Source organism: Spodoptera frugiperda, chromosome 4 (assembly GCF_023101765.2).
Source record: "Spodoptera frugiperda isolate SF20-4 chromosome 4, AGI-APGP_CSIRO_Sfru_2.0, whole genome shotgun sequence".
Lineage (NCBI taxonomy): Eukaryota > Metazoa > Arthropoda > Insecta > Lepidoptera > Noctuidae > Spodoptera > Spodoptera frugiperda.
This window is the reverse complement of record NC_064215.1, coordinates 10,444,900-10,471,661: the sequence shown is the minus strand read 5'-3', so window position 1 is coordinate 10,471,661 and position 26,762 is coordinate 10,444,900. Positions and strand designations below refer to the sequence as shown.

The window sequence follows — 26,762 nt, the reverse complement described above, 5'->3', positions numbered from 1 at the left end:
ATACTCTGATAAAAAACCAAATAATAATTTGAAAACATTAAGTCAGCTCACTTTTCGTTTTCTCACAATGTCGCACTAAGTCTTTGAGTTTATAGACCAAATCTTGCAGCTGCTGGCTTCCACACGTAAACCGGACATCGTTGCCATCATCCGTCTTCAGAATAACCGTATACAGCAAGTTTTCTGAACCCACTCCAGGAGTATTCGTCAAAACTTCCAACTTCCACTCAACATCGGTGATTTTAGGCAATACGCCAGTTGCCGCACTCTGTCCCGGTTCCATATTGCAATGAACTCCAAGATAGTTACACTATTTCATTGTATTATTAGTTCAAATTTAGGAAAACAAGAATAATAAGCAAAAATTAAGTAAATAAACGAAACGCCTTCAGCATTAAAATGTCAAATTCAACTATGACATTGACGTTTGAACAAAAGATGCTAAACATGTTGAGTTTTATGTTATGTGGAGATGGAATGTTTACTTTGAGCATTATATATACATATCATTCACTCTTTTCGTATTGGGGTCCTTGGATTTTGGGTTTGTCTTTGGAACAGGATCTAAGGAGTTGCACTTATAATCCCCCTATTTATTAAAAATAGGATAGTATTGTGTAATCCCTTCACACAAACAATTCATATCTGCGAACATGGATGGGTAATACACAATTACGTCTCAATGAAATAAAAACTTTAATTACCACCTGATCAGTTTTTTACAATCAGTTGCAGCCACAAAAATACGTCATATTTACTTTGATATATCATATTTATATCAGGAGTATCATAACATAATAAAAGTAGAAACTAAAAACTATTCTAATAAAACTACCCTTACCTTACTCTTGCTATCCGGAGCTGCGGACTACCTAGCGGGTTTACCGGGGCTTCGGCTCGAAAAGCAGGAGAATGAACGGGGTGGTTTTTAGTCAGTAAGAGCCTGACACTCTCTCTCGCCTCGCCCAAGGCGGGAGAAGCCATTGGATGAATTTCCCCCCTCAAAAAAATACCTTACTCTTACGATCTGCCCTGGAAGCTTAAATGTCATTCAAGAAAATTTTGTCACGCCTCTTACTTTTGATATGAGCACCTCGAAACAAACATCACGTATTTTGCAAGGGGGATATTAGAAGTTTCGTTATTATTTTAAATACCCCTTGACTGCTTTACGTAAACATGCGTTACTTAACGGTATAATCTTCGTTTTTCTGAAGGCCTACCCAACTTTTTTACCTATCTTGTAAGAGCTGACTTGTCACCTGAGAGATTAAAGATACTGCAAGATTTTCAAGCCTGGTAAGACAATACTAGTGAGCTGTCCTATCATTGAAATTTTTTAGGATTATGGAAAATAGGACCATTTCATGCCAAATATCACTCCCACGCTGTCTTTAAAATAATTTCATTAGGTTATATGAGTTCCATAACTGGTGAACCAAACCTTTTTAGTCTGAGACCTATTAGGCCGGGACTCCACCAAAGCAGAGATGTGTGCGGTGTGCTGTGTGCTGTGCGAGAAGAGATGTTTTTCAGCTCGCGGGACTCCACCAAAGCGGAGATGTGTGCGGTGTGCTGTGTGCTGTGCGAGAAGAGATGTTTTTCAGCTCGGGTGCGGGGCGTTGAGCGCGCGCGCGGGGTTCTGCGGGTTGCTAGCGGGTGAGAGGACATCGCTCACTGCACGCCGCTCACATGTCTCGTCTCCACTGCGCGTCGTCCGCGCATAGCTCACATCTCCGCTTCCATCGCGACATACAAATATTACACATCTCCGCACAGCGATCTCCACTGAAGCTGAGCGGAGAGGAGACGTGTCAATAACTCAATTCTATTGGTTGTTTAAAAAACATCTCCTCTCCGCTCGTCTCGTCTGCGCTAGTCCCGGCCTAAACCTTTTGTCAACGGGTATATGAGACAACAATAGAATACACATTGTGTCTCGCACTGATCAGTGCTTCAGCATACGACGGGTTAAGAGACTGGATGAGGCTTAAAAAATAAAACACAATGATATTACTAAATCGTTAGTTTATTAAACAACTTTATGAAAGTTGTAACATTTATTTGTCATCAAAAATATTTAAAATCTATGCTTAAGTTATAACAGTTATGTCATAAGGCAATATGTTATTTGGCCGGGTTATAAGGCACAGTTCACAATAGCGTTAACAATTAGTTTTATTACACGATACATGGATTACGGCAATTACATTTAATCTCAACAATATAAATAACATGATAGAGATTCTTGGCTTCTATCGAGACATAAAATTCGGTAAAAAAGGAAAATATTCGTCATTTTTATAACAAAGCATTTTCTAATTGTCACAGATAATGGTATAAATATCATAGCTCTATGGTTTACATATTTCTCGTACATAAAATTTGCTTTAGCACCGATTTATATATTAGCACATATCCTTACTAATCTGTAAAACATAATTTAATAAATTTAGTAAAATTACTTCGAAAATTCACATTTCATTAAAACCAAAAGATATTTTTAATTAATTAGAACACAACCTAAGTACTAAACAACACTTAAAATACTGGCAGTTAAACAAGATGGTTTAGTGATGTTTAAATACATTTTTAAATAAACATAGAACATTACATAAAAAATGGTTGAAAAGAGAATTAATTTTAAACATTTATTTGTTCAATTTGAAATGCTTATATTACTGATGGCACTGATGTTTTATTTTCTATGATTTACTTGCAAAATCATCAGTTATTGACAACATATAATCAAATAATATATTCTTCTGTTTTTATTCTTACACCTATAAATGGTTTCGTATATAATCTCTTAGGGTCGATTTATAATAGCGCAGAGTCGAATATGTTCAGTTTTGGAAAGACGCTTCGATACGCTTCGACTCTGCGCTAGTATAAATTGACCCTTACTGTAAACATCGAAATGCGGGATTTACAGTCAGCGAACATTAATACTCAGACACTCAAATGTTATTCAATTTAAATTGTACTTAAAGTATTTGTGTATTTAAGTTTGTATTGGGTTCGAGACAGTGGCACGGTTCAACGAAGTTTTCCGACTGCACAACCTGCGACCCGAGAGCCCTTGTCCGGCAGTCGCACTTCCGACCACTCGACCAACGAGGCATTCGAAATATACTTCATCACAGCATATTATAATCTATGAAAATTGAATAACATTTCAGTATACAAGTGTCACACAATAAAAGCCACATATTGTACGTTTGTTTTCGTAAATAAACATTTATAAACATTAATAGTACTTGGCGTTTCGAGTCAAACAAGGTGTATATTTGAAATGTATTTTATCAAAAATAATATAAATCCAAGGTGGGTTGCGTACTTCGTTGTAAGAGAAATTAATATATAAATATAAAAAGAAAGAATAAAAGAAACATATTTTTAACTTTTTCACAAGTAACATACATTACAGTACCTGGAAATATTGCACATACATTTTTGGACAGAGACAATAAGATTGTGAGTGTGAAATCTTTTTATGATTCGAGGAGAGTGATCGACTAGTTTTACAATATACGTGTTGGATAGTGCGCCCGGAACTATGTAGGTGGCCGCGCGCGTTAAACTTCTAAAAGATCATTTGTTTCAATAATTGAACAATTATTATTCACGATATCTGGAGATTGGTCATCAATCATCATAGTCTAATCTAAAATGCGTTACAAGTAGTAGGCAAACTTCACCCCTGTTCGTCACTTAAGTAGCGGTCAACTAGTTCCAGCCTGGCCAAAAATGTGCAATATTTATCACCAGATACATTATTCAAGTATACACATTCCAAATACACACCTTGCTACATACATCAGACACATAAATAAATATAAAATATTAAAAACCTTTGTTTACTTTCAGCGTTTCATCTTCTCAAGGATAGGTATGACCATTTCGAAGGTGGGTCGTTTGCCAGGGTCCTCGTTCATGCAGATCTTGATCAGTTTGGCGATGTGTGGGGAGATGCCGGGCGGGATGGTGACGCGGAGACCTTCCAGCGCTATCTTCATGCCACACTCCATTGGAGACAGGTCGGCGAAGGGGATCTGAAATAACGTTTTAAAGATTAGAGTGTGTCGGCGCATCACTTACGCCTGTAGACGACACGGGCGGACGACACCGGGGAAGCGTGGGGTCCGGGTACTGAACGCGGCAGCGCTCGTGCCACGGCGCGGCCACTAAGCTCTCAGACGCGTTAGACTTCAGGCATTTCATTGTTCCAAAAGGAAATATTTGTAATTACGGTATTAAACCTATTTATACAGTCCACTCTCTTTTATTAAGTCCCAACCGAACCGTCAGAGTGTCTAAGAAAATCGGTTTCGTGAGAGTAATTTGGTGTTTATTATATGATTGCCCTTCTTGGCTAATAAAATAAAGTTGTAAAATAAAAAAATCCCCGTGAACAAAGTCAATGAAAGATAGGTAGGTACTAGGTATTGTAAACCCATGTTGAGTACCTAATATAAAAAAATACGCTTACTTTTCCTCTATGAGTAATCTTGATGCGTGAGTGACCTTTAGTAAAGAGAGACGAATGACTCACAATGCGTCTTTTCTCTAGTAGATTTTCAATTACATGATTATTGGAGATGGATAAAGAGAGCTATGCTCGGAGTCTCTCTAAAGGATCAAATGCGTAACGAGGTGATCCAACAGAGAACAAACGTTAAGAACTTAGCTCAAAGGATTAGCAAGCTTTAAGTCGCAAAATCAGACCTGCCCACTGGCAGGTCAGATTTGTCGAACAACCGATGACAGCTGCGGTAAACGTTTTCTAGAGTGAAGACCATGTCTAGGCAAGCGTAGTGTAGGTGCGAGCACTCCAGCGAGGTGGAGTGACGATATCCGTAAGGAGGCTGGTAGTGGTTGGATGCGTAGTGCTAAAGATCGAGCTCAGTGGCGTGCCATTGAAGAAGCTGATGATGTATGTAATTCTCTCACACTATCCTCTATTTCATTGGCTGGACTTTTAAAGAGACTATGGCCTCTGAGTTTGTTTCGGCATTTCTTCTCAGAGTAGTCGGATAGGAAATGCCGGCCTCATCTAGCTCTTTCAAATAACCTACTTGCAGAAATAAATATCGTTTATCATTTATTATTATAATACTTATTGCCAATAAATAATCTTTTGATCGAGTTCTACTTACTTCTCTAGTAGCAAGTTCCCACAGCAAGATGGCGAAGCTCCACATGTCGGCGGCCTCCAGGTTCCGCTTGGACGGGGGCTTCTGCAGGGCTTCGGGCGCCATCCACGCCGGCGAGTACACGCGACCCTTCTCTTGGAACGAGAACTTGCAGTCCGCCATGTTGATACGGGCTGTTAGGTCTTCGTCGATCTGAGTGAATAGGTAAAAGGAAATAAATGACGGTGATTAAAAAACGAGAGGTTTGTTTAGAACACATTTAAGCCTCGTCTCCTCTAGAAACATTTGTTGTGAGACATGTATCATCGCCGCGACATTGTTGACTGTGCGACAAGGAACAGTGCGACGTTTTTTAATTCCCTGAAGGGGAAAGCAGAGATGTACATCATTGTATCATCTGACAGTAGACAATCCGAGTAGTATTTAAAATACATGCTTAACATATTGTTTTGGGGACAACACATTAGCCACATTATTTGCGGAAGATATGCCTTTCACAGTGTTCTATTGTCAAACACAAAGGTTTTAGTATCGAATGATACCTATACAACTAACTAACTGTATATAACGTACCATAATATGCTTAGAGTTAAGCGCATATGTGGGCAGTATCTTGTCGGTCTGCAGCGCGTGCAGGTAGCGCATGGCGCGCGCCACGTCGTGCGCGAGGCGCGCGCCGGCCGCCGCGTCCAGCACCAGCGCGCCCGCGCCCCCCGCGCCCGCGCCCCCGCCCCCGTGCAGCAGCCCGTACAGGGACCCCCACGACATGTACTGCGAGATCACCACCAGAGACGGTGGAGATACACAGCAACCCACCTGCCAACCGAAACAAGATTTTAGTAACAAATGGATAAGACAAAATAAACACACAAAAAATTACGTAAACACTAAATAAATGAATACCACAATCAATGTTTCTATTATATATAAGATTCTTATTAAAATAAAAAAAACAAACAAGAAATGGCATTTAATAGATACATTTAATTATATTCTATCAGTATTGTAAGTCGTAACGATTTGTAATACCCTTAGAAGAATACCTACTGTTTAATAATCACGTTATGAGCCCACATAATAGGAAAGAGAACCAATTGCCATACAGTAGATATAATAATATAATTGACTAGTAGTACTCACAACAGGCAATATATTAGGATGCGAGAATATCCTGAGCTTGGGGAACTCCTCGTTGAAGTCCCGCTGTATGCGCGGCGTGCACTCGCGCACCGCCAGGATCTTCGCCACTATGTCGTTCTTCTGCCATCTGCCGCGCCACGTCTCACCTGCAGGAATAGGTATGTTGTGATGAAATAATAGGAGGATAATTATATTCAACCTATTTCAGTTAATTTCCTTTTAAAATGTATAGAGAAGGGGGGAGGGGGAAACGAGCAAGTGGATCACCTGATAGTAAGTAATCAATGCCGCCTACCTGCAATATTAGAGGAGTTACAATTAGGCCTCCGGTGACCGGCACAGTTTTCTGTAAATATCTTATGGCCGTATCATGCTAGTCAAGCTGGTTTATTTTTATTATTTCTTACTAGCGACCCGCCCCAGTTTCGCATGGGTGCCATGGTGATATATTATGCATGTATTATACATATAAACCTTCCTCTTGAATCACTCTATGTATTAAAAAAAAACACATCAAAATCCGTTGCGTAGTTTTAAAGATTTAAGCATACAAAGGGACATAGGGACAGAGAAAGCGACTTTGTTTTATACTATGTAGTGATTGGGAACTCCCAATAATCTCATTTTACTGTGGCTTATATACAATACCTGAGGGAGTAACAGCGATCCTGGTGTGCAGCGACAGTTCGTTGATATTGATGCCTTTGTGGCGCGAGAGGGTGGCGTCCCTGCTCCTCGTCTTCAGGCCGAGCCAGGACTGGTCCTTGAACTGAATCTTCTTCAGATCCTGTCCCTGTTGGGTGGCTAGCTCGTGCAGTCTGTAAGGAAATTGTAACCAATGTTATTGTTTGATTCATTGTTTTCACTACAATGATATAGGTAGAAGTTTTTTTTTAAATAAAACATTGCCCCACATTATGATTTTCTCCTGTGTCGTGGGTGCGTTTACAAACATACAAGTTCATATACACGTGACACCCAGACCCGAAACAATTTGTGGATCACACAAAGAGTTGCTTCGTGCGGGAATCGATCCCACTACACGTTACTAGCCGGTTACCCAGTAAAAAAACCGAGATATATTGTATAGACAGAATTTTATTTATATTTTCAATTAGCCTAAACACTATGGTTCAATAAAGTATCAAATCCGACTAGTAGACTAGACTAGACGAAGTAGTGAGAATACACACTACTTCAGGTCATTCTTTGGAAGTTTAATACCACTGAATTAAAACATACATAATGATCATTGATCATCCTTACCTCTGCACAAGTTGTCCCCTAGTCTTATCCAGCGGCGTGTCACCGTCCTTGTTGGCCAACGACACGAGAGCCCCGGCCATCAGCAAGTCCTCGGCGATGGCACTGTAGCCCCAGAAGCAGGCGTAGTGGAGGGGCGAGTTGCCGTGCTCGTTCGTGAAGTTTACATCTACACGGTTTTGTAGCAGCTGTGGAGAAAAATGAGGATTAAGATTTATTTTGTTTTCTTGTAGTAAATCAAATCACTTTATGCATCTATAGTGTACAGGGCAATTATTTTCTGTGCTTTACATTTTCGAAATGTTCTGTTATGATTTCGATATTATTATGTGTGTAATGAATGCTGATATTTGGTATTAACTACATTTTTCAATGTCAATTAATCCATATACAGACAATTTTCAAACATCAATATAAAATTGGTCATCAAACACTGTTACTAAAGAAAAAATAGCTACTTTACTCTTAACAAGAGTTAGTAACAAGCTGAAGAAGTTTTCAAGGGAAGGAAATATCTAGTGAGTGGAACTCTGTACTACTCTTCTAGTTTCCTTTCACTTTAATGCATCCATAGTGTACAGTGTGGTCTATAATTTTAATACAGTAATATGTCCCAACTATGGGCCCTTTTGGGCACCGCAAAAGTACTTAATCTACTTAAATAATAATAGGTAACATTGTTATTAGTTAGTAAACAAAAACTTACCAGCTGCACAATAGGTCTGTGCCCATGGGCGGCTGCGAGATGCAGTGGTGTATCATCTCCCATGTTGGTGACATTGATGCGCGCGCCGCGGCGGATGAGCATCTCCACAATCTTAATGTGGCCCTCCTTGCACGCCCAGTGGAGAGGACTGAAGCCATGATCATCTCTGGAATAGACCAGATCATTGTTATAATCTATACTAATATTATAACGCTGAAGAGTTTGTTTGTTTGTTTGTTTGTTTGAACGCGCTAATCTCCGGAACTACTGGTCCGATTTGAATAATTCTTTTTGTGTTGAATAGTGCATTTATCGAGGAAGGCTATAGGCTATAAAACATCACGCTACGATTAATAGGAACCGAGCAGAGCGGGTGAAACCGCGCGGAAGTAGCTAGTAATCTATACTAATATTATAAAGCTGAAGAGTTTGTTTGTTTGAACGCGCTAATCTCCGGAACTACTGGTCCGATTTGAATAATTATTTTTGTGTTGAATAGTGCATTTATCGAGGAATGCTATAGGCTATAAAACATCACGCTATGACCAATAGCAGCCAAGCAGAGCGGGTGAAACCGCGCGGAAGTAGCTAGTAGTGGTATATGCTTGCCAATAGATAATGAAGTTTAAACTGTGTGTAAGGTTAAAGTGCATAGAAAAGGTATTTTTTTTCAATTGTCGCTGTTATTTTTATTATTAGAGAACACATTTACGTAATCTATATTACGTAAATATGTTCTCGAACAATAAATAATCTAAATAATGCAAAATACTGGTTGATTACATTTTTCAACAAGACTTGAAGTACAGTTATTGAAATTCAGATCAATGTACTTTTTTAACTTAGTTAATAACAACTTTTCCTTGCATATGAACAACTCAACAGTTTCCTGAAGATAAATACTACAAGTTGTGTAGTTAGCTTCAATTTATAAGCTGTTAAGGTTGAACTAATTACCTACATTGGTTACATTCCTTACATTTGCTTGTAGTGACTAATGTTTTCCTCAATGAATGATGCTATGCTGTAGTAAAATAATTCTTATTCTTGAGACTCATTGATTTAAATTGATTTTATGTTACAAAAACAATAAAAGCTCTTTATTTATTTGCCCAGTGTAGACATCTCACTAATATTATAAATGGGAAAGTTTGTTTGGATGTTTGAGAGTTTGTTCATCCATCATGTGGAAACTACTGAACAGATTTTGATGAAATTCGGTATACAGACAAGGTGTGAGCTGACTTAGGTGATAGGATACTTTTATCGCAGGGGAAGTCTATAACTAGTACTATAACTTTATTTTTTTATGTATGTACTTAGTGTAAGTTTGACATATTTCATACTAACAATAAACTACTACTAACAATAAAGTGTCTGTGTTTATTTATCTTTCTTTCATGTTACAATAGAGCATTTTTATGGACTAGTTTTTGATCTCAAGATAAAAAGGTTAGATTGGTAAAGGCTACATTTTTCTTTTGTTTATGCAGGTGAAACAGTGCAGCAATATATAAAGCTGAAGAATTTGTTTGTTTATTTGGACATGCTAAACTCCGGGAACTACTGGTCTGATTAGCAAAATTCTTTTTGAGTTGGGGAATTCATTTGTTGAGGAGGATTATAGGCTGTATAACATCATGCTACAATAACTAAGAGCTGAGCAGAGCAGGTGAAACCGTGCCAAACCATATCTAGTCATAAAGTTTCCTATCATGTTATTACCGAACATTTTATTACTACTACTGGTAACTACAAAACAACTAATAAGAAAAGTAACAAGTATGGGAAAGTGGTCACCATTCGTACGTGGGGCACATTCGTACAGTGGGTATATCAGAAAAACTAAAAGGCACACAAACACGCCTTTGCTTGTGTGCCTAGACATACCGGCCACCATATTGTTAGCGGAGTAGAGCGGCAGCCGCATCACGGTGTATCGGCTGACAAGACGTAACGTGTTTTCGCGGGCGGTGAGTAAATTTTTTCCTTAGGTGTAATTCGCATTTGTAAGTAGAATTGTTATGTTTTTGACAATATGGTGATGATTAATTAATGTTAATATTGTTTATTTTGAGCTTTAATTGTTATATTTCTCAAAACTAAATTAGATTTTGTATAAAGTTGTACTTTAATTTTGTGCAAGGTATGGGGTGCTTTCGTACAGCCAAACAGGGGGCACATTCGTACGCGTACGAACGCTCCCCTTTAGATTTTATTAACCACCACAATATCATAATTAGGTTTTTATGAAATAAAATATAGTAAACTTTTAAAATACCAGGCAAAAAGCACAATAACATGTCTTTCCTTTTATAAAGTATTGTTCTTCTAACAAAATGAAATATGTTAATTAAATAAGCCTTACAATTAATATTTTATTGCAGAATCATGGTGCGAAAATATAAAAAAAGGGCACGCGTACTCAAGACGTGGATGAGGAGTCCATAAAATTAGCAGTTGACGACGTAATGAGGAGGAGGTATGGCATACCAAGGAGCACCACGGACGCTTCTTCCGGGCCCTTCATGGACCCAGTGTAGATTTTCTGGCGTCCGTATCTTGGCTACGATTCAGTAATCTCTTTGGAGAAACTGAAGGATTTGTCTATGCAATTATGGACGAAGTTATCCTTACGAATAACTACCGGAAATATATTATTAAGGATGGGACTGTTGACATATGTCGGGCATGTCATAGTCCTGGTGAATCCGTAAGACATATAATTTCTGGTTGTGGTCGTTTGGCTAATGGTGAATATTTGCATAGACATAATCAGGTGGCCAAGATTATCCACCAGTAACTTGCTTTGCACTACCAACTTGTTGAGTTTGAGGTTCCATACTACAAGTATGTGCCCGATCCAGTTCTCGAAAACGGCCATATGACGTTGTACTGGGATCGATCTATCATCACTGACAGGACTATTGTAGCCAATAAACCTAATATAGTGGTGATAGACCGACAAGCGCGCCGCACGATGATAATCGATATCACCATCCCTCATGACGAGAACCTCGTGAAAGCTGAAATGATATCTTGACTTGGTTCGCGAGATTGTCGACATGTGGAATGTGGATTCGGCTATCATTGTGCCGATAGTCGTGTCGGTCAACGGACTAATACCCAACAGCCTTGATAACCATTTTAGAAGGATGGCGTCGGGCGGAAGGATCAAAGGCTTGATGCAGAAGGCAGTGCTCCTTGAAACAGCACGTATTGTGAGGAGGTTTCTGTCTCTGGAGCCCTAACCACCGGTGGCTTGGACCATGCTCCCGCTACTGGTCGGCTCCTATTTTTATATTTTTAAATATTATTTTATTTTGTATGTGTAGTATTTAAAAATGTAAATTTAGAGAATTTTAAATAAATATAGATATTAAAGTAATAATTATTAATTATTAATAATTAAAGTGATTGTAAAGATCTCATTTAGACTGATTGTAAACTTAGAATTATCAATAAGTAAACTAAGGATGAATGATTTAATGTTTTGTTATTTTTGTAAAGAAAGATTTATCGACTATGAGTCAAGTCAAATATATTTAGTTCTTTTTAAGTTAGTTCTTTGAGAAATACATATTTTTATAATGATTAATAAAAATTTAACGACTTTAATAGGCTTTTTAATTACCCTGTATGAATCTACCCCATGCGTATGAAAGTACCCCACCTACTGTACGAACGTACCCCGTACGTGGGGCACGTTCGTACAAATATCTTATCGTAGAAAAATGACTATAACTCTATAACCTTTTGACATAATAGTGTCGGACTTTTTGGTAACAAACTACAATATATTTGTTATACTTAGGTCTATAAACTAGATAAATTCGATTATTAATCATAATTTAAAAAAATAAAATGTAAAAAGCGTACGAAGGGTAACCACTTTCTAAGTACTACAATATTAAAAAATAAATAAAAGGAAACAATCTGTAGTCAGGCCAATTTTAACAAAAATTGTTATAGAAAACATAATAATTATTTTGAGTCAAATATGTAATACAAATAAATTCATATTTTTCATGAATCTGATGCCAATGGAAACAATTGGATTTTTTATGTTTTATTATTTCCTGAATTTAAATAAGGAAACTATGTCTTAATACATGGAAATCAAATCAACAGGAAAAGGTAAAACCCACATAATACAACTATAGTTTGTATTCTATTTCTAATAAGATCAGTTCTATTCTCAGACAAAACTTTTCAGGAAGTTATGACCCACTTATGAACTGTAAGCTTATTTTTTTAATAATTAATTAATTAATGCACTACGAAGGTCGAATACCTGATCTCATAACCACAGACTATTATTATTTTTGTACACATCTGACGCATAGTACTAGGCCATGACTACACAGTGGGCGTGTTCACTCAACACCATATACGGAAGAACTAGACGATCCATATGGAGTATCATTTAAGAAATACATCGAGGATATAGTCTACTTACCCCTGATTCATATCATGTTCCGTATCATCGAGCCAAACTCGCACCTGCAGTGCATTTCCTTCCCTACACCATTGAAATATATCTTCCATGTTTTAACACCAAAAACACTAACAACACAACTTATTTATATATAAACCCTTAGGTATTTCAAAGGCACTTCGCTAAAATAAGAAATAAACTTAAAAACAATAAATATTTCAAAGAAAAATAAATGAAATCATCTCATCTGCGACCCGTTTGACAGTTTCGCAATCACCAAAAATATAAAATAATACGGAGAAAATTAATTGACGCAAATAATATAACTATCTCTTTCATACATGACCAAAGCGTATATGTCTATCTCTTTTTAGCGGTTATACCTTAAAATTTAATTTTGACGTATTATATCTGATAGAAGTTGCCAGACTACGTAGCAAAATTTCTTCTATATATGGTAGTTTTTGTAAATTAGTAATTTTCTTGAGATTTAGGTTTAGACTCTCCAAATCTTTATGGACTTAAATGTGATTACGGTAAGGTGACAACTATACAGAATTAAACTATGTTACTCATTATTTGTAACAAAATATGATGTAATCACAAAAGTGAAGTAAACACTCCATTAGACAGACTAGACTTCTAGGGCAGGAATTCTTTACTTTGAAAGTAAAACTCAAAGTGGAATCTTAAAAATATATCACAGCCGAAGAGAGCTGTTCAGGCTAAGTGCAATGCTCGAAACAGTTCTCAAATACTTAAACTTTATTTATTGACTAAATATAAACAATTTGGTACATTGTACATTTAAATTATTTCTTAGCGAAGGTAATTTTCATTGCATGAGTAGGTGTGATCTTGAATCCTTGGAGAGCTTCCTTGGCTGCAGCAGATTGCATTTCATTTGCAAATTCAACAAAAGCAATATCATGCCTGTTTGGCACAAGACGAACTTCTTTGAAGCCAGGGAACCTGTAAAAAGTATAATGAATTGTTAAAAATAATTTTATGGCACAACTTGAGCAAGTAAAACTAATGTCTTATTCAGAAATTGTACTAACTGGTTGAACAACATAGATAACATCATTTCTGAGGTCTCATCAGGTAGATTGGTCAAGAACAGGATCTGGTTAGGAGGCTGTTCAGCATTGACATTGTTGAGCATGCCTCCTTGTCCCATATGCATGCCAGCACGGTTGGGGTCCTTGTTCTTCTTCTTCCTGTTTTCATCAAGACCCTTAGGCATTTTAGGTCTCTTCGGTCTTTCTTGGAAGGTTCCTTTAATTTTAGCTATGACATCACTGTCCGTTTTTGAGTATTGTATTCTCTGAAAAAGTAAATGTTACTTTTAGATTATGAAACACATTTTATTGGATTACATACATGTTTAGAGATCATTAAAATACATACCATAGGTTTGTCATAAAATGGGAATCCTTGCATACTTCTTAAAGCTACTGTGGCGCTTGATATTTCCTTAAAAATAACGAAAGCTTGCCCTCTCATCTTTAATGTTTTTAAAGCGACAATGTCCAAAATCTGGCCGAATTGAGAGAATATGGCATACAAAGACTTTTTTAATTCTTCTTTTTTAATTTTCTCATTGAGGTTGTTGATGTAAATCGTGTGGTTAGGTCGGATATCCATTGCTGAAACAAGAAAATAATTACATTAAAAAGTTGTGTTTAGTAGGACGCTGCCGCTAATATTTTTGAGGTTATGTCGACTCGTACTAATTTCTACTTTATGTATAAGAAACCATTACGACACAAAATATTAATAATGAAAGCAATTACTATACTATCACATTTTATGTACCGAAATAATCAAATAACATGCCTCTATTAATTGTATAAGGAATAAAATACTTACTCATAATGAAAGTTTGTACCAAGTCCTAATGATTGCAGGGCCTGTGTTTAGACCACTTGAATTTTCGGGATTATTAACCGCAAGAGGTTAAAATCAGCACTTTAGCTTGCTTTTAAATAAAGTAACAGCGAAATGGGTACAAAGTCAAAAATAATTCACCGACGCCGCCACAAAACGATGCTACATCTACTACCATAAACAATATAAACATAGACTAAAAGAAAAACTTCTAACATAGACTATTGACTTGAGAATATTGAGTGTAGACTATAGATTGTAACAGAAGAACGACCCAACTCTAAACATCATTTCATTCAATCTATTTGTCTATCTATTTCGCGCGCTGTCAAATCGGCTAAAACTAAAACTTGTTTAGCCGAAGTGTGTGTTAACAAAAATAAACGTTTTGGCTGAATTTATTCGTTTAAAATAGATATTCGAACACAATCCACCAGCAGAATCTATAAAAATATAAATAAAATATTTTTCATAAGAAACTTAATTTTCTCTAGGTCCTAAAATGCACGATCTAATGACTGATTTTGAAACTGTTACTCCCGATTTGTGGATGGCAAACGAAGAAGCATGGAAAGAGAAACTGTTAAAACTGCCTAACTGGTTCCAGGTATAATTTTTGAGAGTATAACACAATTTAATTGAAAAAATCTGTCGTAAATCTTTTGACCTTTAATTAACCTTACATTGTTCTTTCAAGATTCCACTGATCAATTCTAATGCTTCACACAACCTACCTGATGGCACTTTGGTTCGTTTCCGAGGGATGGTACAGGATATGCACAATCCTGAGTTTTACTTCGAACAGTTTGAAGTGTTTAACACAGTCACCAATGTTACTAAAAGTAAAAGTGGCAAGTACAGGGATACAGCTCATATTTTGGTAAGTATCAAAAACAGTTCCAGCTGGAAAACCAATACATTATCTACTTATTTCTTATAAGACTATCTACCTCTTATTAAAACCTTCACACTACACAGGAAAATGAAAAAATCAACTACACAGAGAATCTCAGAAGCTCACAACGACAAACTATGGTTGTGGTGTCAATGCCTGGCCTGAACGACTGGGCACAGCAGTTGGAAGACAGACAAAACCATTTAAAACATTTGGAACAACAACCAAACACATCAAAACGCTTGAGTAACGCTGGTACGAAGTTGAAACGAAGTCACGATGAGACGGAGGAAGATTCTGATGCTATGGAAGTGGTTGATGAGACCGTTACCAATAAGGAACCGAAGATAAGTGAAACGGAGAATAATACGGGTAGCGTACTGTCTAGGGAGCATTTGTTAAACTTCCCTCTACCTGATATGCCCAGCAAGTCTTGTATTGTTAAGGTATGATTATGTATTTATTATTAAGTAAGTAAGATATACCATTTGTAGTACATATTGCTTGTAATTATGCTTATAACATCAATTACTTAACTATAATTCAGAGAATAGTGTGCTCATCAGTACCATGTATTTTTTTCCTAAATATGTGACCAGAGCTGCATTAAACAAATCTTTCATTTGGCATAGATTAATCTTATTTATCATCTAACTAATTAAATTATAAACCTTTTTGTGCTTAAATGATTACTCAAAACATTAACATTTCAATAACCATGATATACCTAATTAATTTTCATACACAAAATTAAAAATACACATATTTTTATTTCAGATCTATGATGACAGTGAAAATGTGAAACTGAATGAGATGATAGAAGTAGTAGGCTTCTTGTCAGTAGACCCAGCATTATCAGGGGAGTTCCAACCAGAGAAGGACCCTCTGTTGGATCCTGAGACGGAGTCTGAGGTGGAAACTATCACTCACAACCCTCCACCAAGCTTAGTACCACGGCTTCATGCAGTGTATGTGAAGAAGTTGGATCATTGCAACCCTTTGGTTGAGAGTTTTGATCAAGGTAAACTTACTTATAAATAGAATTAGAAGAGATAATCCTCATCATTTTACCCTTATACTGGTCAGTGGGTCATCTTAAGGGCAAAACTTAATGAACTAAGTTACTTGCAACATAAGGTCTTTTTTCAAATTTTTCCCTATTAATTTTTTTTTACACTTCACTCATATGTACACTAAAAAAATTTATAATTAATTTTTCTTATTCAGTACTCCAAAGATAATTGTTGTTCAGTTTATTCTTAAGTCGGCTTTGTATGTATATCCCTCCATTTATCTACTTCAATAATATTTTCCATTTATTTCAGAATCAGTATTAAAAGAAGCAAACTCGGCGCGCGAACATTTGCTGAAGGCTCTCACAGAACTGTTACTGGGAGACAAACTGGCTGCTGAGTATTTAATATGTCATCTTATATCTTGTATGTAAGTATTAATATACATACATAACCTCATGCCTGTCTCCCATAGGGGTAGGCAGGGACAATAGAACGTGAATGTGCTACGAATCTTACATACATCTTTCGTTAAATTAACAGTCATCTGTCTTTACATTATTTTATTAATGGCTGATTAAGTTGCCCATAGACTACTATGTACAAATTAGCACAATGATCATGTGTTATGTTTCTCAACCAAAAAGGAAAACAGTTCTGCTTACATTAATTTGTCTAACCATTTAAAATGGCAAATACCAACATTATTTGACTGAAGAACTCACTTATATTATGTCTAATCTTTTATTCCAGATATTTGCGACAAGAAACACTATCTCTCGGCCAGTTCTGCCTCAACCTATCAAACCTGCCTATACAGAAGTACCCTAACTATGCCAAACAGTTGTATGAGATTATCAAGCAATTTGTCACGAAGAGCTACTACTTACCACTTACTATTGAAAACATGAATACACTCAGTTTACTACCAAAGTAAGTTAATTTACTTTTATCCAGAGCTGCGCACTACCTAGCGGGTTTACCGGGGCTCTGGCTCGAAAAGCAGGAGTAGAAATGGGGTGGTTTTTAGTCAGTGAGAGTTAGACACTCTCTTTCGCCTCGCCCAAGGCGAGAAAAGTCATTGGATTATATTTTAATTTTAGTTGAACATGATTGAATTTGAATCTTTATGATGACAGATAAGATTTATAGTCTATTGTTTTTCAAAAAGGATTATTAGCACTGAGAAATCTGTGTGTAAATTACTTATTATTATAGCACCTATATCTGTTACGAAAATAGTCTTATTATCAGTAATTTTAATTGTTTATTACTCTTGTGATGTACTGTTTCACTAGTTATGTAATATATATTACATAAATTATGTATTATTATATGACATCTATATTATCGCTCCAAAGTGGGTTATTAGATGTATTAATATTTTTTGTTCTTTTTTACTAATATTTGTACTAATATAATTGTTAACGAAAATCATTTCTAATTTCAACAGAAAAGACTATGAATGCAACCGCCTTACAAGTGGAGTGCTACAGCTCAGTAAAGACACCCACCTTGTATTAGATGAGACTAAAATGGAACAGGGGCGACTAGACGCGACTGGAGTGAACAATATTGCTGCACTAGGCAACATGATCATGACACAGAAAGTGGAATACGACTTCAAGTATTATAAAATGGACTTTGAATCTGATGTGTCTGTGCTTATACTGTCTGAAGGAAAATCTTTGTTACCAGTAAGTAATTAATCACTTAAATGTAAATAATGATTGTAACACGAAATTATTGAATAGGTAACTTTTTTGTAATTTTAATGTCTTATCATATTTTTGTAATAACTATCGTGAGATATACTAAAAATCTCGGTTTACTCACGAAGATTATATCAGTTGGCTGCGCGACATCTCCGCGTCTGCGCACGCAAATATATAGTAGAGTTGTTCTAGATTAATCGACGTGAGTGAACTGTGATTTTAGTAAATTTTTACCAAGCTATAGGCTTTAATTAGTTTATACTGTTATAACATTCTTAAGTGCCTCCTTTGACATTGAAGATAATTGATCAATGTTGTATATAGTGAACTTAGCTTTAAAATGTCTTTCAGAGTGACTACCATCTCCCGCTGCGCCCTGAAGAAGCTTCGTTAAAAATCTTCGACGCTATTGTCGAAGCAGCTACTTATTATTTGAAGGAAGACATTATGAACGTCATTAGGAAGTACCTAACTAGTCTTAAGCTTGTCAAGTATACTATTAGTGAAGATTTGCAGGTGAGATATTATTTGAAAATATAATAAATATTTTAAATATAAGCCATTCTCGCGCTTTTCGTCCGCTATCTAATGTTTCACGTATCGAATAAATGACAAGTATCGAACCGAAAAATTAGACTAGATTTTTGTTCCGAATTATAATTCACCAAACATTTATGATAAAAGCAAAACATTCAACCAATAGTATTTACACATTTTCTTTTTGTTTCAGTTTGTGGAAGATGATTTCATAGAAATGAGAAGCCAATCGGATTCAGATAACCCAGTTACGGCAGACGATTTACACAGACTGCTGGTATTAGCGCGGCTGGTCAGTCTCTCCCGAGGGCTGGATACCCTCAACAAGGAATGCTGGGACATTACCAAAAATATGGAGGCTGAACGACTTCAAAGAATAAAGAATAGGGTTGCTCCTACTTTATAAGTCTACTTATTTTACCAATCAATGCATTTTTTAATAAATTGTTTTTTTTATATTCCTTGTTTGTTTAATTAATTTCCTGGTTCGATTAATTAAATGACCATGTGACATTGATTTCACTAAGGAAGATTCACATTACGGCAGAGTATCAGATACATTTGTTTACATTGTTTATCTGATATATACTCGAGAATAAAAACGACGATGGTAATTTCTACCATTTTTGGTATTTTTATTGTTAGCAGCAACACTAATCTTAAAGGCCACGTACCCATAATCAAAATAAAAAACTCAATGACATTTGACAACCAAAAATATCAATGTCACAGTGACGTGTACGGTTTTCATGATATGACTTATTGATTCCAAAAAATCCTATGAATTTAATTTAATAGTTTGAAAGAAAATAGTTGTAAAATGGCGAGCAAAAGCAAGCAGGTTGCAGACGGAAGCAATAAGGTTAAACTACAGGATTCAGCATGGAAGCGAGCGTTAGTTGCGAACGCTGAATGGCCGGACAAGGTTAGACTCGGAAATCACGAGACTTCGCTCAAATTTTGTTAATAAAAATCTGATTTATTAATCAATTATATGTTTCGGTGATTTTCAGGAAGAGTTCCTAGACGTTATCTACTGGATGCGTCAAGCTATGGGCATTATTTTGGGTCTGTTTTGGGGCCTACTGCCAATGAAAGGCTTCGTTGGTTTATTACTGTAAGGATTCCTATATTACGTTACCTAATTTGACTTGATAGATATTCGAAAAGATTACACTACATAGCACTAAAGTTCTCTTGAATTTTTTCCATTTTTTTTATGACATACACTGGTTTCAATGTTGTGATTTGCTGTTTCAGGTTTGTCCTAGTAAATGCAGCAGTAATTTACTTTTACGTTAACAATTTCCAAAATATTGATGAAGAAGAATACGGTGGTTTATGGGAAATAACTAAGGAAGGTTTCATGACTTCATTCGCTGGATTTTTGGTAAGTTACAAGTAAATAGTGTGTTGTTTTATCTTGTGTTTGTTTTAGAATTATTGTTTTATGCAGTGATAGTAGAATTTTACTGTTCTTGATATCATATCACACCTGTTTTATCTAGGGATGTATGTGTTTAACCTACATCATCCATATTTATTTACCTCCTGCTGTCCGACATATTATTACTCCCATTAAATATTTTGCTTATTGCATTATGCAGAAAAACCACAAGAAACTATCTTTAAATAATTATATCAATCACTACCTACTATCTTGTAATTTCGCAATTAAGACAACTATTAATAATTAATCAAAAGTTAAAGATTTTACTCATTTAATTTGCTGGCATTTTCAGTATTCAAGTGGCATTCTACATAAATATAAATAAATAATATTTGTATGTTCCATTGTTACAGGTAACTTGGATTATAATTTACACAGGGCTACACATTGCAGACACTTTATGAGACACAACTTGAACCAAATGAGTGCTAGAGTATCAAGCCAAGACTTTTACGAGAGAGTCCTAGTACAAAGTATGTGAACAGTATGTTCCGTGGTTTCTACACTAAATATAAGCTCGTTTTGTTGTTGCTTTTATAAATATCACTCGGATTGTTCATACATTTCCATTTTGTTTTCTTATTTTAGATTCATAGTCTAATTTATTATAATTTCTAGTCCTTACAATGAGGTTCTATGTCTGTACATTGTACATTTTTTGTTGTAAGGATTTTAAATCGATAAATGTTTAAATCCTGTGTCGGATATGTTCAACTCACTTTAGATATCAACGAAATTAAGTTTAGATATGTAAATTACATACAGAATTACATAATCAACATTTTTATGTGTGCAGTCTTCTAGCCAGTGCCAATTAGGGCTAAATTTTGTACCGTTTGTAAAGCAATAATTTTATAAGTTTTGTAAGAATTTGTGTATGGCTGCATGCTATCATTCGGTATAATGTGTATGCAGGTTGCTTACTATTGATATGTGTAAAGGATGTTGACATTGAACATAATTTGTTTATCTATGTTTAGAAACATCCCCTTATGATTTTGTTTAATCTTCTACAGGTCAGCCCTGTAAACACTAGGAATACTTCAAAATTGTTGAAACAATACCATTTCTAAGCTAATTTATTACCCTATATTAACTTTTGGGATAATATCAAAATGTATATGCAATACCCAAAAAACTAAGAAACATTATCAAGACAAAATTGGTCGCAAAAAGTTTTAAGTACAATGTATTGTATTTAAGATAATATCTATTCCTACATTAATGCTCTATTTAAAAAAGATGAATAATATCAAAATTTTGTATAAATTCTCTGGTCTAACTGCGTATTTGGCGTCAAGAGATGTAATTGGATTCTTTCATGCTTCATAGAAAGAATGCACTAACATTTTTTGACAATTTTGTTTCGACAATAATGACTCGAGAGCCCTCCTTCTTGTCTCCAGGGTTCTCTATAGCAGTTAAACCTTAGAATGGATATTAAAAATTTGTCCAGACTTTGAAAAATTCTTAATTATTTTTCAGTCTAGACAATATTAATATTATAGGATTAGGATTGGTTTTATGAAGTGTATGTAGATATGCTGTGAGTGGAGTTAGTGTTGCCGCGTACTGCGCTACATGACACATATCATCATAGTAACTCGATCTGTGCAGGATTGATAGAGTCATAAACAATGTCTGATCCCTTCTTCAACTAGAAAACAATACAATTTGTCGATGCGTTGGTTGCGTATAATTATAAAAGCTTAGTATGTGGCAACACTGACCCTGGATGAATATATCGCTGTTGGCAATATTTCTCCGTCTGCATTTCTGTAGTATTTATTTATATTAATGTAAGTAAAACATTACTTGTTAAGTTTTTATCAATTTTCCTCAGAGTTCAATCAATATGGATATAATTTATTTTGAATATGCAATAATAATGGTACGTTTGTAATGTTATTTGTTGCGTGTTTGCTCCCGATGAGTTTGCAGTAATATCCTTATTTTGAACAAATATAAATGGTTGATTTAATAAAGTTTTTGTAACTTAACTTTTGTTTCTATTTAATAAAACTGGCGTTATTCTGTCCGTAGGAACTACAGGACATAGATTTTTCTGCCCATTTTAAAGTTAACTTTTGCTCCAAAGTTTTTAATCGTATAAAAACAAGCAAGAAACTAGGAATCGAAATTACCAAAATAAAAATCAATAAATATGAAAAACAATTTAATCATCTCTCCACGTAACATAGACATCATCGGTTCTAAATCTCTGTGTAATAGTTGATTCTTTGAAATCCATTTTGGCTCCTGATTGGAAAGCCAGAGCGCCTGCGTGGGCGATCATTACACCGTTGTCGATACAGAATCTTTCGTCTGTGGCGAATAATTTGGCTCCTCGTTCCGCACACATTACTCCCATCATTTCTTGTAGGCGTTCGTTGCAGCCAACACCACCGACTATCAGTACCTGCAACAAATCATGAAATACTTTAGTACAAAGAGATACCTTGTATAAACACATTAACGGTTCCGGGCTGCGCCGTTAGTGTGATCTATAATTCTATATCACCATTAGGGTACTTTTTCCACCAAAGATGTACTACGCTACGTTGCTGTGGATGCGTTTGGCTTCCACCAATCATATTCAATGGTACACATAAAATAGCTCTGGTGGAAACTGACACAGCTAAGCTATGTTTTTTAGGTATAAGGAAAGATGCGTGCTATGCTATCGATACATCGCATACTCGAGCTGCGCATCTTCCTCGCACAGCTACATAGTTTAGTATTAGTGGAAACAGTCACATAGTTTCACAGCTTAGCTATTACATCTTCGTAGTATAGCTACATAGCACATCTCTGATAGAAAAGCACCGTTAATCTCCGAAAGGCTGGTAAAAGGAACTTAGTTTTCAGTTATAATGTTGTTATTGCCATAGTTTCTGTTCTGTACTTCTCAGGATTTGCTGGCTGGTTGTGACCAGCCATTCTTTAAAACCCAATAAACTTTCAACAAGGTGATGATCAAACTCCACATTCAGATGTACTTTTAATAAATTTATTAATTCTCATATTTACCTCATCAGAACCGCAATGCGCCATGGCTCTCTCAGTGATTTCGACCAACATTGCAAATGTAGTTTCTTGCAGAGAGTAGCACAAGTCTTCAGGCGTGTGTGTTTTCAGGAGATCATCTATTTTGTCCTCCATGTATGACAGTATGCCTGAGAAGCTGACATCCATACCTGAAAATAGTATTCATTGAAATATTTAGTTGTGTAATGGTTCTGATGACAAGTACTACTTGTAGTTTCATTTAAGTTGTATGAGTTTTCTCTGTTTCATTTGTAGATCACGCAAAGAGGTGTTCCGTGCGCGAATTGAACCTGCTTGACATTACCTTTTACACAATAAGGAAGCTGATAGAATTTCTTTCCCTTTTTGGCAGCTTGCTCTATGTTGTATCCTGGACTTGGCGCGTTAGATAATTTCAACACTCTTGCAAACCTGAAATTTTATAATTTTCACTTCAACATTATTTACAATTGTAAGAAATTCTAATTTTTTGTATCACCCTTGATATTAAACCAATTCACTTCAATTCACAATAGGACTTGTGACTACAGCATCAAAGTGGTATTTCACATTATATTTATAACATAATTATGTATTTCAAGAGGAATAGATAAGCAATACATAGAAATGTATGACAGATAAAAGCAGATTTATATGGTTATTACCTGTCTAAACAGTTCCCCATAGCAATGTCGATGGTTTCTCCAAATATCCGATACCTGTTCCTGGAGTAAGCTATCACCTGTGTGTTGCCACCACTCACATACAGAACTGTGGGGTTGTTCGCTTTTGTTATCAGTCTACCCATTTCAATGTCTGTGGTAGGTGTTCAGAAAATTAATGAGTTTATTTGATTTTAATAGCCAATAATAACACAAGAAAATCAACACTTAGAGCATGTTCCCGGTTTTGTCAATGTTTTTAAGGCAAATGAAATAAGAGAATAGTTATTAGTAAGACAAACTTTGTAGATAAATAGGCTATTCATTTAAAAGGATACGTCCAATGCAATGATTGACTCCAAGAATTGGTTTATTCCATAATTTAGCACAGGTCCTGGCTACAATAGCGCACACCATCAGTGGAGCGCCCATGCCAGGACCCTTAGTGTAACAGACTACATCTATCTTGTCAGGCGTTATGCCAGACTGTTCTAATGCCTCCTTCAATACTTCATGGATCTTTTGTCTATGATGCTCTGCTGTTTCTCTGGGTAGAAAACCTGTAAATGACAATTTAATTAAAAATATTTTTTAATAAAATATATTTATTAGTAGTAATATTTGTGACTCTTATCTTTCATTAACACCAAGATTATAATTGCATTGTCAAATAAGAATCCTATTAACCTTGAAGATCTTTAAAAAGTATGGATAGAATTCTGCAATATATTCTCTTTCCCAATCCCCGATGAAACTCTTAACCCCCGAAAAGCCGGCAATGCACTTGTGACACTTTTGGTATTTCGGGTGTCCGAGAGAGACGCCGATAGCTTACCATCAGGTGATTCGTCTGACCCTTTAACGGCTTATCTCATAAAAAAATAGAACTTATACTAAGTGTTATAGAAAGAATGACAATATTAAGATATGTATATGAAACTGACCTTCTCCAGCCGGTGTGATGTAAGTTCTTCTGCAATTAGACAACACTTCTCCATCTTTGACGATACCAATGCCTATTTTATTTGCACTGCCTTCAAATCCTATAGCTATAACCATTTTATTTAATAATTAAAACGAAAATCCAATAGCAATGAAAACGTGCGATGTTTACAATTTCATTTGACATTGACAGCAACTGTCATGTGTCAAATCGTTTTAATGTCGAAGTCAAAGTTGTAACGTTATCACTTTGACATGCATAGCTAGGCAAAGGAGTGTAAACTTGTAAAATGTCGTAAACATAAACAATAAGTATTGTTGCGGAATCCGAAAATTATAAATTAAATTACTATCTAACTATTAAAATGCCGCGCTGTGTTGTGCCGAATTGTGGGGAAAATGGAGTACATCGTATTCCCAAAGATGAGAAAATGTGCAAGCTTTGGTTAAAAGCTATACGCAGAGAAAATTTAATTGTTACTAATAGTACAAGGTTATGTGGGAAACATTTCTTGGAAAGTGATTATCCAAAAGTCAGTATATATACAGGTAAGCTGCAAATCAGCAATTACTTATTATCTATTATTAAATAAAATATAAATAAGTAACAAGTAATTGATAAAATGTATTATAAAAACTTTTTTAAGTTAAAACCAAAAATCAGAACTATTTATAGTTAGGAAATGAAATTCCTATTACTAAATTTGATGAAACAACTGATGTTCAAATCATTAATATTGTTCTAGGAGTGGAACATCAACACAAGTACTTAAAAAAAGGTACCGTACCATCAATATTTCCATGGGCCACAAAACCACATTCCGACAAGGGAAAGGCAAGACAAAAGCAGTTGAAGGCACGGAAAAATAAGTTAACAAAACTTTTAGATGGGATATCAACTGCTGCAACAACACAATCCTATGCGGACACAGTACCATACGATGAAGATGACGGTGTGTACCTGATTGTAGCCCAGCGTGAGGTTGAATCAGAGTCTTCAAGAAATAAACAGAGTTGTGGAACACAAACTTGTTCAAATAGACTAATGACAACTCAGCTATTACTTTCTGATAATAAAACAGTGCAGTTTTATACAGGTCTGGAATCACCAGCAAAATTTTCATTAGTTCTAAGTACACTATTACCGATGGCAAATAATTTAAAGTATCGGTGGGGCAAGGAGATAGTATTATCAGTAGAAGACCAGTTTCTCATGTTATTGATGAAACTTAGAAGAAATAAAACACATTTTGAATTAAGTCTATTATTCGGTGTAAGTAAGAAAGATGTCTCCAACATTATCGTGACATGGATTAATTTTGTTAGTGATATCTGGAGTTTACTGGATGTATGGCCCTGCCAAAAAATAGTGTCTTTTTATATGCAAACAAGTTTTAAAAACAATTATCCCTCATCACAAGTGAGCGAGTTAAATGCTAGTGATATGCAAAAAATAGAAAGTCAAAGGGCACATATTGAGAGGCTTATAGGTTTAAGTAAAATTTATTTGATATTAAAAAATGAACTGAACCGATTTTATGTACCCTTAGCATCGAAAATTTGTTCTATATGTTTGATGTTGTGTAATTTTAAAGAAGGGATTGTAAATTAAAATTGTTGATATTATAAAGTTTTTCTTTTATTTGTAAAAAGTATGTATTTTCATTGTAATACAAACAAAAGTAACTGACAGCAAACTGAAGTGGCAGTGGTAGTTCATACTTTTTGTTGCGAGCAAGCTATGCTGGCGCCATCTGGATTTAGCTTTCATAGGTTAACCCATTGCCCGAATCTTTTAGTCCAAGACTTGGTATTTATCGTTGCTTTAAATAATATTTAACTACAAACCATATCCAAATATCAGTCTATTAACCTATGCAAAACGAAGAGGGAAACCAAATTTTGTCCATTTCAGACAAGAACTACAT

The 26,762-nt window shown here is 35.6% G+C and overlaps 6 protein-coding genes across 6 annotated transcripts; 3 read left to right on the top strand and 3 right to left on the bottom strand.

The window, feature by feature from the left end:
- Positions 1-2,011: 2,011 nt before the first annotated feature.
- Positions 2,012-12,996, bottom strand: LOC118272713 (integrin-linked protein kinase). The gene is made up of 8 exons (XM_035589360.2): positions 12,725-12,996; positions 8,266-8,431; positions 7,563-7,747; positions 6,945-7,114; positions 6,297-6,442; positions 5,730-5,972; positions 5,160-5,348; positions 2,012-4,055 (listed from the first exon to the last, which is right to left on the bottom strand). Exons 1-8 carry the CDS (start codon positions 12,811-12,813, stop codon positions 3,867-3,869), a joined length of 1,377 nt encoding a protein of 458 aa, XP_035445253.1. The 5' UTR covers positions 12,814-12,996; the 3' UTR covers positions 2,012-3,866.
- A 391-nt stretch (positions 12,997-13,387) lies between these two features.
- Positions 13,388-14,785, bottom strand: LOC118272501 (U1 small nuclear ribonucleoprotein A). The gene is made up of 4 exons (XM_050693282.1): positions 14,576-14,785; positions 14,114-14,352; positions 13,765-14,030; positions 13,388-13,675 (listed from the first exon to the last, which is right to left on the bottom strand). Exons 1-4 carry the CDS (start codon positions 14,577-14,579, stop codon positions 13,516-13,518), a joined length of 669 nt encoding a protein of 222 aa, XP_050549239.1. The 5' UTR covers positions 14,580-14,785; the 3' UTR covers positions 13,388-13,515.
- Positions 14,786-14,891: 106 nt separating this feature from the next.
- Positions 14,892-19,214, top strand: LOC126910638 (mini-chromosome maintenance complex-binding protein). Its single transcript, XM_050693271.1, has 9 exons — positions 14,892-15,200; positions 15,291-15,473; positions 15,572-15,934; positions 16,266-16,509; positions 16,814-16,931; positions 17,255-17,434; positions 17,955-18,198; positions 18,568-18,732; positions 18,947-19,214. The coding sequence occupies exons 1-9, from the start codon at positions 15,096-15,098 to the stop codon at positions 19,157-19,159; spliced, it is 1,815 nt and encodes a 604-aa protein (XP_050549228.1). The 5' UTR covers positions 14,892-15,095; the 3' UTR covers positions 19,160-19,214.
- A 240-nt stretch (positions 19,215-19,454) lies between these two features.
- LOC126910642 (respirasome Complex Assembly Factor 1) lies at positions 19,455-22,203 on the top strand. Its single transcript, XM_050693283.1, has 4 exons — positions 19,455-19,678; positions 19,767-19,870; positions 20,014-20,143; positions 20,557-22,203. Exons 1-4 carry the CDS (start codon positions 19,574-19,576, stop codon positions 20,605-20,607), a joined length of 390 nt encoding a protein of 129 aa, XP_050549240.1. The 5' UTR covers positions 19,455-19,573; the 3' UTR covers positions 20,608-22,203.
- A 163-nt stretch (positions 22,204-22,366) lies between these two features.
- On the bottom strand, positions 22,367-25,033 carry LOC126910641 (tRNA N6-adenosine threonylcarbamoyltransferase). The gene is made up of 6 exons (XM_050693281.1): positions 24,837-25,033; positions 24,231-24,452; positions 23,896-24,046; positions 23,556-23,662; positions 23,234-23,400; positions 22,367-22,622 (listed from the first exon to the last, which is right to left on the bottom strand). Exons 1-6 carry the CDS (start codon positions 24,949-24,951, stop codon positions 22,380-22,382), a joined length of 1,005 nt encoding a protein of 334 aa, XP_050549238.1. The 5' UTR covers positions 24,952-25,033; the 3' UTR covers positions 22,367-22,379.
- Positions 25,034-25,092: 59 nt separating this feature from the next.
- LOC126910640 (uncharacterized) lies at positions 25,093-26,464 on the top strand. The gene is made up of 2 exons (XM_050693280.1): positions 25,093-25,383; positions 25,581-26,464. Exons 1-2 carry the CDS (start codon positions 25,200-25,202, stop codon positions 26,444-26,446), a joined length of 1,050 nt encoding a protein of 349 aa, XP_050549237.1. The 5' UTR covers positions 25,093-25,199; the 3' UTR covers positions 26,447-26,464.
- The last annotated feature ends 298 nt before the right edge of the window (positions 26,465-26,762 follow it).